At 38.5% G+C, this 15,079-nt stretch overlaps 1 protein-coding gene across 2 annotated transcripts in view; it reads left to right on the top strand.

Annotated features, from left to right (window-relative positions):
* Positions 1-15,079, top strand: part of GRID2 (glutamate ionotropic receptor delta type subunit 2) — a 685,769-nt gene that overhangs the window by 540,145 nt on the left and 130,545 nt on the right. For both annotated transcript variants that reach the window (XM_042812758.1, XM_042812757.1), the window contains 2 exons: positions 4,246-4,347; positions 14,018-14,215. In XM_042812758.1, the coding sequence (XP_042668692.1) occupies positions 4,246-4,347; positions 14,018-14,215 (300 nt within the window). The remainder of the gene's footprint in view (positions 1-4,245; positions 4,348-14,017; positions 14,216-15,079) is intronic.

Below are 15,079 nucleotides of genomic sequence, written 5' to 3'. Positions count from 1 at the left end.
ATTTAGGTATTACAAGTGCTGCTATACATTATACAATTTGTTAAACACAGTATTTTCTATTGATTCGAACAACTTATTATTTGCTGTTACCTAAGCTCCAGTGAGGTTAAGCACATCCTTCCAGCTAACCATATTCATTAGGAAATGGTTGTGGACAGCAAAACCAGTCTTCATTTTTTATCAGTGCCAGGATTACCAGAACACTGATTAACCCATGGCCACCAGACATTTTACAGATGTGGTTGACTGGACATTGGATGTTTGCTGGGAAGCTAAACTAACGGGACTTTACTCAGGTAAAAGAGCGTCTCCCTCAACTTTTGCTCGCAGTATCTGAACAACAGATAAAATGCATATTTTGCGGCTTTTCTTCTGTGATTTGGTCTCTGATTTCACAGTTACTCAGATATATTAAATCCCAAATGAGACAAGAGTTGTAGTGGAGATGTTTAGTCACAGCCTGAAGCAGTGATTAAGCACCTGGTGGGAAGGCAGGGCCAACCTGGGGGAGCTCAGGTGCATACAATGTACCTAAGTGAATGGCACAGGTGGAGCCAGAATGCACCCCTTCCCAGACCTCTATTAAACGTTGGCGGTAGAGGTGGTGGTTTCTCATTGGAGATGCCTGCTTATCTGAGGCCTTTTAAAGGTGAGCAAGTTTTCTCCCTTTGTTTTTGTGTCTGTGGCTGCTATGTTTGGGCTTGTCCTCCTTTGCTGCAGTTTTCGTTTGTGTCATCCTGCTATTACTGCTGTACGTTCCATCATGTTAGCATTACAAGAGTAATCAGGCGTATTCTCTGCAAAGCTGTCTTCACATACTCCTACTTGAATTTTGCTTGAAATGGTGTCCAACAAGCTTTGAAAATGCTGAATCCACCCGTCACACAATGATAACAGAAAAGTGTCTTTGTGATTTTTCTGCTGTGTATTCTATTTTTGAGTCTTCCCAGAACACCTGGAATTTAGAGTTGAATGCTGTCTCATGAGAGGTTTGTGGTATCTCTTCTATTTGCTTGAATTTACTGTATTTTGAAATGAAGCTGGGTATTCTTAACGAATATTTCTTCTCCTGCAGTCCTAACTCAGAAAATATCAGTTCCAACAGCAGGTTGGACCAAGGTGAAAACTGAGAAGAGAGTACCAGAACTGCAGGCAAGGAGGGTGGTGTTTGCACAAGCGATTGGCTCTGATATGTGCCTCTAACGGAGCAGCTTATTAGAAATGCTCTGTGGAGACCACTGCCACTGCAAATGTTTTCTCGTACTCCTTGTAGTAAAACTGACATCTTGTGAGCTTTTTGTTTGTTTGTTTTAAAGGAGGCCAAGGAAATCAAGGAAAAAGGAGCGATACTAGTCTTGGCGTCTTAATCGATTCTGGTTGCACATGTAATGATTTTCTATCTTTCATATTTTCTTTGCAACTTCTCTGGGGTGTTTTCTACTCCTTTGCAGTGTTGCTGCATACATGCAGTCTGAGTTCAGACTGATTCATCTATGTTTTCTGTTAGTTTAACCAATAGAACTCCATAGGATCTCAAGTAATTATCGTCAGTGTGCATAAGTAATGCATTTGCACCCATACGCTGGTTTCAACTATTATGTGTGTCTGTTCTCAACTGCGATCTCACCAGCCCACCAAGTTGTCAAAAAATTGACAAAATTTAAAGCTTTATGTCACACTGCCAAAAGAAGGTGGAAGCTCAAGGATGCTCATAGGAGTCCACTGATTTAGTACAGAATGCTTGAATTGTGTGTTGGAATGTGGAAGCTGGGGATAAAAATCTGCCCGTGAGCTCTGTCTTGGAGACACTATGGATTTTAGCATTCTGAGTTCTGTATGAATCTGTGTCTGGAAACTAGAAATATAATATAGATTTTTATAGATTTATATTGATTACAAATTGTATACCTTCCACACGCATAGTTCATAGAGGCAAAAATTTCTAGTAATGAAGCACCTTTGTTAAAGGAAGTCAAGTTTTTGTCTCTGCCAGAGAAAAAGCGGAGGCAAACCCTCGCTAATGATTATAGTAGCAGGGGTAACAAGCTGGGAAGTGGGATGAGATTGGAAACTGGAAAGCAAATGAGGCAGCTCACTGTCAGCTCTTCCATCTTCATCATTTTGCATCAGAATGTAGCAGAGTAAACACTGTCATTTAATTAGTAGGAATTTCATCTGAAGTACAAAGCAGTATAAATAGCTAAATTTACGTGGTACGGAGAAGACAGGTACTGTGCTCAGTAGCTGTCCATATTCTTCTACACAGATCAACTTGAATTAAGGTGAGATTCTGTTAAATCTGTCAAATCTAGTCTCTCCTTTCAACTCTCAGAAACAGAACAAAAGGAGGACATAAACCTAGCAGCAGATATTTTGCAGAAACAGCAAAGAGAGAGGTAAAGCTGTAGAGGAAGCCTCACAACAGCTCCCATCTTGCTGTTTCAGCAAAGTTAGCGTTTGCTTTAGCTGCAGAGACATGCTGAACTTGTCATCAATAAATGTTGATTCATTTTTGCCTAATAACAGTAAGCAGCTCCCACTCAAAATCAATTTTGACTTTACTGGCATGGCCTTGCACATTCGTCTCCATCGTGACTGCGCTGCATAAAGGAACAAGTGAACTGGAAATTAGATGAACAATAATTGAAAATGAAATGTGTCATCTTAAAGGAAAACTGCTAAATTTATAGCAATTGGTTACGCTGGGGTTTTTTTGCTTAAGAAAGTAAAAAGGTCCAAGCTGAAAACTTCCCTATATTAATATGTACACATTGATGTATGTAATTGAAAATGGACTTTAACCTCAAAAGGATACGAAGGTTCTTCACAGAAGTCTGGCAAAGACTGTACTGTATCCATGGTAATTAGACTTTCAACACATTTGGATATGCTAATTTGAACCAACTTCTAATTAGTGTCTTGATGTGACTGAGAATGACAGTCTCTGAAATAATTTTGTGTACTTTTATTCTGAACTTAGTTTGTTTTCAATGTTTCTAATACGTAAATAAACAAATAAAAATGGAGACTGAGGAATACTTTGCTTTATAAGTATGGCAGTGATTTATTCCACACAGTGTACGGTGCCTAAATATACAGTACATTCACTGAGCACTATTACTGGTAACATGCTAGAGCTGTTAGGTTTTTCATCTGAAGCTATTGGACACCTCTGGCAGAGGAGGAATGAGGATCTGGAACGTCAGCAATCCCTCGGTACAACCGTTAATAGCTAGGAATGATGTGGAGGAGGTACTGAGTAAGCAGAACTGACTCTGAGGTCTGCTGGAGTCAGTCGTTCTTCTGTTGGTTTTTGAATTTAATGCCGATATTTTTAGAGGCCAGATGAGTTTTGCATTGTGTTTTAGAAATGAGACTGGTGATGCTTGTACATGTGACCAACAGTTGAGTGGCCAGTTAATTAATTTCTCTGTATCTGAAATAATCATCTACCTTCACGTAAGAATGTAGTGAAGTTATGCTTCAGAAAATAAATTAGAGTTCAGTATCTACTTGTCAGACTGGAAGGACGTTAGTCTTACAGATACCCCTGAGCTGCTTCTATCCATAGAAAGCCATCAGATATGATAGCATCGGGGCAAAGCGTCTCATAGCTGCGTTCCTTCCTCTCCACTATCTGTTGGAGTCCTTTCTCAGCACTCTGGTGTGCCTACGTGTCTTTTTCTTAGTCATCTTTAAATGGAATCTTTATCTTGGCTAAAAATCACTGCTATTTCATTACCAAAGAGTAATATAAGTTTTAATTAAATGTAGTTAATCCCTTTTGTTGGAGTTCCACTAGGAGCGACAGGCTGGAGCAGGCAGCACATTGAAATTATGGTCGCTATTATTTCTCCAATTAGCGTATCAGTGGAAGTCAGGTGGAAGTATCTTTTTTTTTTTTTTTTTTTTCTTTTTTTACAGCCTTACCACATTTCAATTATTTTCTATTAATATTCTTCCACGCAATAAATCCTCGCCAAGCGCTTCAAAAGCAATACATATTCCTCCAAATGCTGGATTCTGTCATCCATTACACTCTGGTATTTAAAGGCACAAACTGATATACCTAATTGCTTCATTTGGAGTTTAGAGATAAATTCATGTGCAAACCCTTATCCGACTTTCTGTCCCATTGATTCTAGAAGGAACTCTGTGTATTTCCTACACTCCTGCTTGAAGGTGCCTGAGAGGAATGTGCGGTTTTATGGGCAACGCGGAAATAACCTCTGCCTTCTCTTTCAGCTTGGCTGCTGGAATCCCATCACCGGTCTGAATGGGTCCCTAACAGACAGAAAGTTGGAGAATAACATGCGAGGAGTGGTTCTGCGAGTGGTGACCGTGTTGGTAAGCAGAGATGTTCTTCGTTTTGCACTACAAGGAATGTTTATTTTTTGCCTTGTCTTCTTATCAGAGGGTAATTTGGAAGGGTTTTTATTAGGTACAATATTTAACCCATTTTTATTGAGAATATTTTCAACAAACAGACACCTAACTTCTGCATGTCAATACCAGCGCTAGGGATTGATTTCCACACAAGTTTTTAAAAAGTAATTTAAAAAAATCAGAAAATATCAATTCAGCAGGTGAACCAAATTTACTGTAACCCATTTTTCTTTCTCGGGTGCATTCTGAAGTAGATAATGCAACCACATGAACTGATGAAGTAACATAGAATGCTGTTAGCTACAATTCCCTAACTCGTGTAGCAACTTGTAGCTTTACTGTTGCCATGCCAAACTGAGTATAGTCTGACACAAATTGTTGCACAGCTTATAAGCTAACAATGAAAACAAAAGGCAGATGTGTGAAGTTCAGTGCACGTCCCATGCCAGCTCAGGCTCCTCTCTTCACGTGGTGCAATCACATTTCTGCTTTGACTTTAACTAAACTTGTGAGTTTAAAAGCACAGCTAATAAAAACACTACTACTCTGAATTCTACTCTGTTAAAATCCACTAAGTTATTGTTTTTCAAACTGACTCATCTTTTACGTAGAGCATGCAATTAAGGCAGTACAGGAGGAAGATGGGAATGGCTCATACCAGCTTCATAACAGAAACAATTGTTTTAAACTGTGAAGCTGTGTGTGATCACTGACTGCTATCTTGACAAAATGATCTTTGAAACATGCTAGAAGCTGAGGTTCATTGAGTTTTATTTGGTAAAGATGAGAAGCAAGGAGCATGTTAACTGTGTACCAATTATTTCTAGACTCCTCCAATCTTTGGATGCCCACAGGTATTACCGCCACCCCAGTGGGCGCCAGAGCATTATTTAGGGTGCTTACCCTACAGCAGTTGCTCTTACTGCTCTTACAATGAGTGAGTAAGGGTTACTCATGAAGATACGCTAGTGTGTAAATCTTGTTTTGATTTTAGAATTAAGACACCCGTCATTAGCATATCACTACTTCACGCGTAAGTGATGTTAGATGTTGCTTGTAAACATTGCTTTAGGATAAATCTATATAGCCTTTACATGTTACTAACCTTAGCTTGGTTCCCATCTTTATTCACACAGCTTATCGCAATGGATCAATTAAGTTACTTTTACTGGAGTCGAATTAAAAAATTAGTACGGTGTTTGGAATTGAGTCAAGTCCTAGACGGGATGACATGACGCTGAGGAAATGAAACAAAATTGTACAAGCAATGTATTCATAGTTGTTTTTTCCTGTTTTGAAAATTAGACTTGTAGTCCCTCAATTTCTTGGTATTCCATTGGATCTTAGAAAAATCTGGTCGCCAAAGACACAAACAGGAATGCCGTTAGTATTTATTTATTTTAGAGCAACTATCAAAGGAAAGTTGCTTTTAAGTCAATTTATCTTATGAAATAGAATAATCCTTTCAAGTTATAGTTTGATCAAATGTTTGCTTCGTTGAAGTCAGTGGAACTAAGAGGGCTGATCCAAAAGTAATGCCTCCTATTTTATTATGTTGATCTACAATGTGAGATGTGGATGTTGCCAGTATGGAGTGGAGATTGAACCTTCCTGCCAATATTCCCTTATATTTTGTTATTGAGCAAGAGATGGCAGCAGAGGCGCAGTGTGACAAAATAGCGTTTGACACAGAAGTGCATATGAAGCAGAAATGTGTCAATGGATAACTCCCCACTGATAAAAATAGCACCTGCTGATGTTCTTTGCTTGCTGAACATTTATGGACAGTGGACTTCAGCACAGTGAGGCGATGGGTATTGCATTTCAGTAACGGTGACAGAACCAGAGGGTCTCTCTGTTGGTGCAGATTTTTTCTGAGTGGAGCACACAGGCTCTTATTGTAGCTGGCAAAAAATGTACAGTTAATGGTGATGACTGCATTGAAAAGTAGTGTTTTTTTTCTAGCTGGGAATTTGCTCTACCAAATGGTGTTCTTGTGTTCTTTGTATCTGCTGTGGCTTCCATGAACATAAATAGAATGTGTTATTTTTGGAGCAACGTATGCAAATCAAAACTCTTGTAATAGATGAAAGCACGGTATTCTTTCGGGTTCACAACTGCCCTGAAGAATCTGGGTAGAAGAGGGATTTCACCCTCTGACTTTACTTTAGCAGTGAGTTTGTTTTCATCCTTCCTTCCTTTTCCTTTTTTTTTTTTTTTTTTTTTTTTTTTTTTTTTTTTTTTTTTTTTTTGAGTTTTTCAGTTGAGTCAATATATTTCTGTTAAAATTAAATGATTTATTTATAAATTCTCACTTTTTCTTAAGCAGGAATAAGAAACAGTTCTTTGTGTTTTATTCTGGGGAGAACTGTAATACTGTCTGCATATATGCAATTCTATCTTTTGTTATGTTTGACTTGGGTTAGCACCTTTCTGCACTTGTAGAATAGGTTAATTTTGTTTGATGATCATTTTCTTCTGTCTTGAACTGACTGTCCATGTGAAACCCAAGTTTGAACTTTGTTAGATGAGCTACTTCTGAGTTCAAGTAACTTGCTAGTGAATTTCTGTAAAGTATTCTGCGATTCAGAAGTGGAGTTCGGTGAAAGGTCAGAATAATAACTCATACCCAATAGAAAGTGTTCTGAATGAACAATAATCTAAATACAAATGTAGCTGGATATCCATTTTGGCAATTTCACTGTATCCTCCTCATTTTCAGGTGTTCGGTTTTATCTAATGGCAGCTGGAATAAAACAGATATTCTCCTAACATCGTTTTACGAGCTGTGGCAATTAATGAATTATTCATATGAATGTTCAACCATCAGCAACAAAATGAGATTCGGCCTGTTTGGCAATGAATAGGCCAACAGGTCTAAATCACGTTTCAAAAATAAACTCCAGCTGTTTGAAAAGGCACAAGTTTTAAATTGTGTGTTTTAAAGAATTAACAACTTGCTGAAAAGTATAGGTGTACAGTGCCTTTTCTGAGAGCGTGTGAGGCATAACTTGCTGGAGATGTGAAAAATTACATTTGAGACTTTGGAAATGGAAGATATGGCAACCAAACAGAGGTATGCGTTTTCATATCCAGATTAATCTGAAATGCGGGTGGGAGGAGGAAAATTATGAGGGCGAGCAATGCTGAGGTATCCTTTATCATATCTCTGCACGTATGATGTCTTGCTTGCTACTACTTGCTTTGCTCACAGAAAGCTAGATGCGCTAGAGGCGGGTTGGTGACCCTTGGCTCCAGGTGGGCACTGCAGGAAACAAGAGGGCTGGTAAAAGCATAGACAAGCGTGGGAGAAGTGAATAATATAAATGCAACAGCAACACTTGGGAAAACATTCTCATATGTGGAATAGGTTAATTCTCAAACAGTGGCATTAAGGGCATGACTGTGAATGAGATTAAGTAAGAAACAAACCGGGAAGAGGACAGTATCTTTACGGACGTGAGCTGGCAGGAGGTCTGCATCTTTAGTCCCTTTTGTCTACTGAACTTCCTACTCAGACAGAGAAAAGTGACACATAAGGCTAAGTCCTACTTCTAAAAGCTGAGGCTGTCTTTGGGAGTTGACCTCCAACTCCACTTTTAATAAGGTGACAAAAGTTCTTTAAAGGAAGCTGCAGCAGCTTTCAGAATGATAAGAAAAAAGAAAGGCATGAAAGAGATAAAATAAGACAGTGTATGCGTAATCAGAGGAACAGAAAGTGAGAAGCAATGGAGGACTGTGCATCGTAGTGAATGTTAAGAATTATTACTTGACCACCTTCATCAGCAATAGCATTTACGTTTTAAGGGAAGATATTTTACTTTTGTATTGGCAAGGGATAAATCCTTCTTTCCGCCACTCAAACTCACAGGCATAAATGGCCAAAAGTAGTATGTAATGTAGTTTTTGTAGTCTTTTTTAAAAATCTCTAGACGCTGTAACTTAGTAACGTGTTTGATATTTCCCTTATGTGCTATAATTCAAATATTTCAAAATGATCTCCAGTTTTAGATTATGTCTTTGCTAGTTATAAAAAATGTGTAATTTTCTAGTCAGCAACACTTCCCCATGCCTTGTGATTTTATTTTTTTTTTCTTCCTTTTTGTTACCCATATATCCACCTGCAGAAGGAAGTTGGAAAAAAATGGTTCCTTCATAAACAAAGACATGATGAAAAACATGCAGTGAAATGGTAGTTAATTATGGCAACAGCGGTAGATGTGTTCATTTCATTGGTAAATTAATCCATCCTTGAAAGCATCAAGGGTGATGAGGTGTGATATAATTAGGCACATTATTTACTATTTTTCATAGCGACTCCAGGTTTTTTTACTCAAAAGCAATCATTCCGTATTACTTACTGATGAGACTGGCTTGATCTCTTGGAAAAGTCAGTCATTAACGGCATGTCTTTGTGTGGAGCAGATTTCCAATTTGTGAAGCTAAGGTCAGACTTCAGCTCAGCATTTACTGAAACAGAAACTTTGACCCTTTATTAAAAAACAAATAAACTGCTGTTTATTATTACAAGTGTTAGTAATAGTGTGCTCATTTCTAATCTAAGGAAGATTAAGGAAGAAAAAGTCTTTGTAAGTGTGCTGGCCACATCTGTATTTTTTCTTTCCTCTAAAATGTTGTTGTTATATATAAACAAATGGAATGAATTGCTCTTTGGTTGCTTAGGTTTCTGTAATTTTTTGTTTTGTTTTGTTTTTTTGGAGTAAGCAAGCTCGGTAGTTAGAGCAAATGCTTCCCCGTGTAAAGCAAGTGTAGCTCTCAGAGCAGCTACTGCATTTCCTACCACGAAAAGTAATGTTATTTCTCCTCTCTGCAAACATGCCCTCTCTAGATGGCAGTTCAGTGTATTTAATATAGTTGGGTGCTAAATCAGAGCACTGAGTGTTTTAATAGGATTGCAGTGAAAGCAATACCACTAATGCAACGAGGCATAGAAAAGGAGTGGTATTTGTGCATTACTTTCTCACAAACAGAGACAGAAGAAAATAAGATTGCTAAATTGCCTCCCGCCCTCAGACATCTGCCCTGTCCATCTCTCTCCTGAGGCTTGCCAGATCTGTTTAGAGTTTCTTTACCATGGAGAAATTGGGAACAGGAGCCGTTTCAGCCACTCCCTTTTAATCGATCAGCGTTGATAAGTGAGCACTGTGATGAGCATACAAACAATCATCAGGGCAGTCTGCTTTGATTAGGTATCCCTTGCCTTGCCAGAGATTTCGAATTGCTATAGACCAGTCCCAAAAATCCTCCTGTTTGATTTTCCCATCTCAAGCCTTTTGCACGTGGCTTTTGCTTTCCGTTTGAAAATGACTTGGTAGCTCTGTGAATTTTTCATTATCATTACACATGGCAGTGTACTCCAAGTGGGGTCTATTGAAAATATTCCTAATTACAGCGACTAATTAATATAGTGACAGAAACTAGTATCCCTTGATGAAAGCAGAACCTGTTCATCCCTCTTCCTTCTACCATGCCTGTGCAAGCTCCAAACTGAACCTGGTATGTGACTGGGCAAAGGTGCTATTTAATGGCTGGTCTGTGTCTGTTAGAGCTACCTAGCTTACATTAAAACAGGTAGGTCATAAATGATGTAGTTATTCATGCTGTATGTGCCTACTGTTTTCCATCTGCTTTGCGAACTTTTATTTCAGGGACTGCTGGAGAGCCCAGCTCCTTTTATTTATTTTTTTTTTTAATGAATATTTGAAATTCATTTTTATGAAGTAGTAGGCACTGTACACTAGATGAGGCGTGTAGCAAGGAAATGAAAGTCTTTGGGCCCTGGCCAGGATGACAGTTTGACAGCAAGGTAGAAGCGGCGTGGCAGGGCTAGGCTAATTTATCTGTATGTCCTGGATTACAGGGTCCAAAGCTCTTCAGCACTTACCTTCTTTGTCATTGACCTTCATTCACCCATCTGTTCCACTGGGTATGTTGGTGTTTTTGGGCATTTCTTGTAGGTCACAGAATGACGGGGAATTTGGCTTTTAAGCAGAAAGAGGTTCTCGCAGTGATTACAATTAGCCGGGCATTCTATGCAAGACAGAGAAGAGGGTGAACTGATGACAGCACAATGTTGTGAACTATTATAGGACTGTGTTATAGGTAGAAGCTCTCATATAGACGCAGGGAGAAGTGTAATGTAGCTCCCAGCTGGTTAATACACCTATACTACTCTTTTGCCAATTCACGTGTCTAAGCTAGTTGTGTTAACGCCGGCATTGTGATGTTGGACATACTCTAAAACACTCCAGTCGATTCCAGCTTCAATCCATATTTCTATCATAAACTGTAATGGTTCAGAAAGAGCTATTAGGTGCATTAAGTTATTTGGAATTAAAATCAATACGCAGAGTTCAGCTGCATCCTGACAGACTATGGCTATCGATGGCTTTGAAAGAAGCCTTAGTCCTGTTGCAAAGCGATAGGAGACGCTGGAGGGAGGGCGAAGTGGCTAACATTTTAAAATTTATCTAATCCCAGTAGTGATATAAATACAGAATCCACAGTCTGAATTTGAAAGAAAAAAAAAAAGCACATTAAATGTGCTGTTTATTCACCAGATTGAATGAACTCGTGTCTCGTCAAACATCGTGATAAAACTGTCATTGAAAGAAGCGATGCTAAGTCTGTGGGTAAAGACAGGGACAAGCGAAGGCTAAATTGTAAATGCCTTCCTCTAACATCATCTTCAGCTTTTAGGATGCAAACTAGGTTTCAGTTGTAGAGAAAGGGACTTTTCTCTTAGTACAACTGATTTTTCTGGGTTTTTTTTGAAAAGCAGAGGATCCAAGAACGGTGCATTTATTGCCAATATTGTGACTAGGGCCATTGGCAAAATGGGATACTTAATGAAAATAATACTTTAATTACACTGGGTTGGAAACCTTCATCTTTGTTTTAATGTTATTAAGGGCTGGAGATTGTACTATGTTTTTCAGCGATTTTTATAACCATTGCTAGTGGGAGTATTTCTGTAATGAGAGAAGTAAATGTTTCAATTAAATTTTGGTCATTGATTGTAATGTGAAGTAATGTACATTGCTGTTCAATTAAAAATAACAAGCTGCTGCGCTACTCCTAGCCAAATGCAATCCCCAAAACAGCGGTCAGTAAAGCTGTTGAAGGAATTAAGTATTTGGGTCTGCTTATTTCAGTGAAATCTTTTGGGGTAAGAAATGCCAAATAGCTCATAAGTAAAAGTGGGGGGTTATTCTTTTGAGTTGAGAAAAAGTAATTATGAAGATAAGAAGACCAGACAAAAGCATCCTGTGACTGAAAATATTTTAGTTATGGTTTCTAAGTCTAAGTCAGGCTTGGTATCGCTTCTCATAAGTTCTAACTGCTCTGCTTAGTCATCTAGTAGCCACTGGAAAGGGACTGCAAGATCCAGTAATTAGATGGAATTTCTCTTCTGGGAGCAGTTTCTTAGCATTTGCAAGATATTTCTTGAAGTTCTTGAGTCTCCCAGTGCGTCTTCATGTGTCTACAGAGCTGTGCTTAGTCATTGTGAGTCATTTAATGTTCGTTGCTCCTAAGGACAGTCTTGCTCACAACTGAGCTTCGTTTCTTGCTTTGTTTTTTCCACCTATCGCTTCTGACTTTTGCTAGGGAAGAAGTAATGAACCTAAGTTCCAGTTAATGAATATAGATTATCAAAATGAAAGTAATACATCAGAGCGCATTCAGATATTACTTATGAGTCATTTTCATATGCTTTATGAGTTCTATCTACCCCTAAAATAACCTAATTTTGAAACCATGCTCCAAACATAGTAAAAGCACATAAGGCCATCCATTTGAGGTTTGAGCTGAGACCTGATGGCTGCAGTAAATCCCAGCAGAGACCAATTTCTCTGATCTGAATAAACAATAGATGTGTATTCACTAACTTAATTTGTGTACAGCTTCCCAGCTAGAAAGTTCATCTCACCATAGTAAGGGCAAAAGAGGATTGAGATGAGCTGGAGAATAATCTTCAACAGTTTATTTTGCTTTAGATTTTTCATTTTTAAAGAATGTTCTGGCTTCTTTTTTTTTTTTTTTTCCATCATTTTTTATTGTCGGAAAAAGCATCTGACTCCTCTAAAGTGAATATAACAGAAGTGTATTGTAGCTCTACCCACAAGAAGAGAGCTAGTTCTAAAAGTATACCAGTCATAACACATTTCATGCTCTTACACTAGATCAGGGGGTGTTGCTTATTTCTTTAAGAATTTTATAGCTATAATGAATTAATGGACAAAAGAGTTTGAGTGCTTGAAATGTGATGCATTTTACCTTAGTCCACACCTCCCCTTTATGTCACATTGCCTTCTTCTTGCCTCTAGCATTCCCCAGTTACTTAGTTTTGTTTTGTTTTGTTTTGTTTTTTGCTTTGCCTGCAGATCAAAGAGAGTACACTGCCACTACAGTCCAGTTGCTCACTCGTTTCATTGGCAGCATTCAACAATGTAGCTATTCCCATGACTGTTAATTCAGGCATTTAAGAAAACCCTTCCTTATTCCAAGTACCTCTCCCCTACTCTTCTTCATTCTTAGTTGTGGCATGCTAAGAAAGTAAGAATATTGTTATAAGTGACAAAATCACCTGTGGTGATATGGCTAGAGCTTGGGCCACAAGCACAGGGGGTGCATAATACCTTTCCTCCTGTATGCTTGTGAGTAACCAAGACAGTGAGAGAATGGTGGGGAATGGGTACAGAGGGAAAAAAAAAGCTTAAATATAACCTATCTACTAATCAAAGTATGTGTTATATTTTTGCAAGATATTAAGGGTAATGGAAGAACAAGGGTAATAAAAAAGCGTAAGGAGCTGGGAAAGGGGAGAAAAGGACTTAGAACTTAGCCAAAACCACCTCTTTGTAGGAGCAATATCAGAAAGGTAACTTCTTTAATAGTACAGAGAAGAAGAACAGAATTGTGTTCCTTGGTAACCTGATAATTTAATCCACCTTCTCCTTATCAAGTCTAATCCTTTGTTATCTATCCTTTTGACGAGCATTCACCCATTATCTTTATAGAAATTGAAGTCTCCTGTCTGATTCTCCCCAACCAAAACGAATGTATGCCTAGAGTTAAAAAGCAGCAAGTCATCCAGTGCATAGTAAGATGTGCAACATAGTAGCATGACGAGAAATACTGGAGAGAGATTTTATGTTGCTGCAGCTTGGTGCATTTTGCTCTCTTTTTACTCCTTATGGCATGAATTAATAGTCACATTTACCAGATACAGTGTTTACCCAGTTGGTGGGAAGCAGCAGTAAGGTAGAATCCTTCATATTTACGGACAGACATATGAGCATACATCTGTCATGCTGAGCATAAGTGCAGACAGAAGGCATTGCTGAAAAGCAGCTATGTTATAATGTCACAAGAGATTTACTTAAAAAGTGTCATAGAGGGTTTTATTTTACCAGGAGTTTGAGGTAGTTATATTGAAGTAAAAGCCAAAACTATCATTTTGTAAGATGCCAGAGGTACCCCAGTACTCGTTTAGTGGAAAATGTTGTATATAATTTAAATACTTACTATGTCCTTTAAGAAAGAAAGGCACCTCAGTGGGAAAGCCCTTGTTCCACTAACAGAGTCACTCCATTTGTTTTCTGTTTAGGAAGAGCCCTTTGTCATGGTGTCCGAGAATGTTCTGGGAAAACCAAAGAAGTATCAGGGCTTCTCAATAGATGTCCTGGAAGCTTTGGCCAGTTACCTTGGCTTTAAGTATGAAATTTATGTTGCTCCGGATCACAAGTATGGGAGTCCTCAGGATGATGGGTCATGGAATGGACTGATAGGAGAACTAGTATTTAAGGTAAGGTTATAATACATTTAATAATGTTATTTAATACAGAATATATTACTTAAGTTTGTTTTCATCACCTGGTAACCTTAATAAATGAATCCTTGGTTACATTTGCTAGTTATTTGTGATAACAGCATCTGTTAGTGCACCAGGCAATAAAGAAAGGCCTACCTTGGTGGCAGCAGGCTGTATTTTTTTAAGTACAGCAGTATGAAATCTGAATGAAGCAAAAAAAATGGGGTGCATAGCTCCCTAACTTACATTGCAAGACCTGCCACAGATGAGTGGAGGAGGTTATTGTAAAGCAAGTTCACATATCAATTAGCAATACATTGCATAAATATTAATTAGCACATAGAAAACTATAGAATACAAATGCAAGACATTTTTGCACCATGCTTTACATAGATATAGGAATCAAAAGTAATGTTCTCAATTTTGTTAATAATTATTCATTGAGTTTGAAGTCAAGCCCTAGCCAGCATTTCACACCCTCCAGCTTTCTTAGATGCGCTCCAGCAGAGGTTAACTAGTGGGAATACAAGTGATACTGTTAAACTCCACTGGAGCTTGCCTGGATACACCCTTTCTCCAGAAACCTTCTCCAAACATGGCACATCAACACCCTGCTGATCAACCATCTTTGATGTGCCCCAGCTAAGGAGGAAAGGCAGACCTCACCCAGTACTAGTTATTGCATGGCATCCTCTCTACCTGAAGCACACATAGGCAGCCGCTACTAGAGATCACAGAGCTTCAATCAGACCAGAGATGGAACCTGCAAGCTTTGAGTGCCTCACAATGAAGATATCACCAAGTTACAAAGGTACTTAAAGAAGCAGATAAAGCTCAAAACCTTCCTCAAACCAGACA

The sequence above is a fragment of the Centrocercus urophasianus genome, unplaced genomic scaffold (genome assembly GCF_019232065.1).
Source record: "Centrocercus urophasianus isolate 14NV4802_14NV808 unplaced genomic scaffold, USGS_Curo_1.0 seq_13, whole genome shotgun sequence".
Classification (NCBI taxonomy): domain Eukaryota; kingdom Metazoa; phylum Chordata; class Aves; order Galliformes; family Phasianidae; genus Centrocercus; species Centrocercus urophasianus.
Note: the sequence above shows the minus strand (reverse complement) of the source record. Positions and strands in the feature narration are given on the sequence as shown.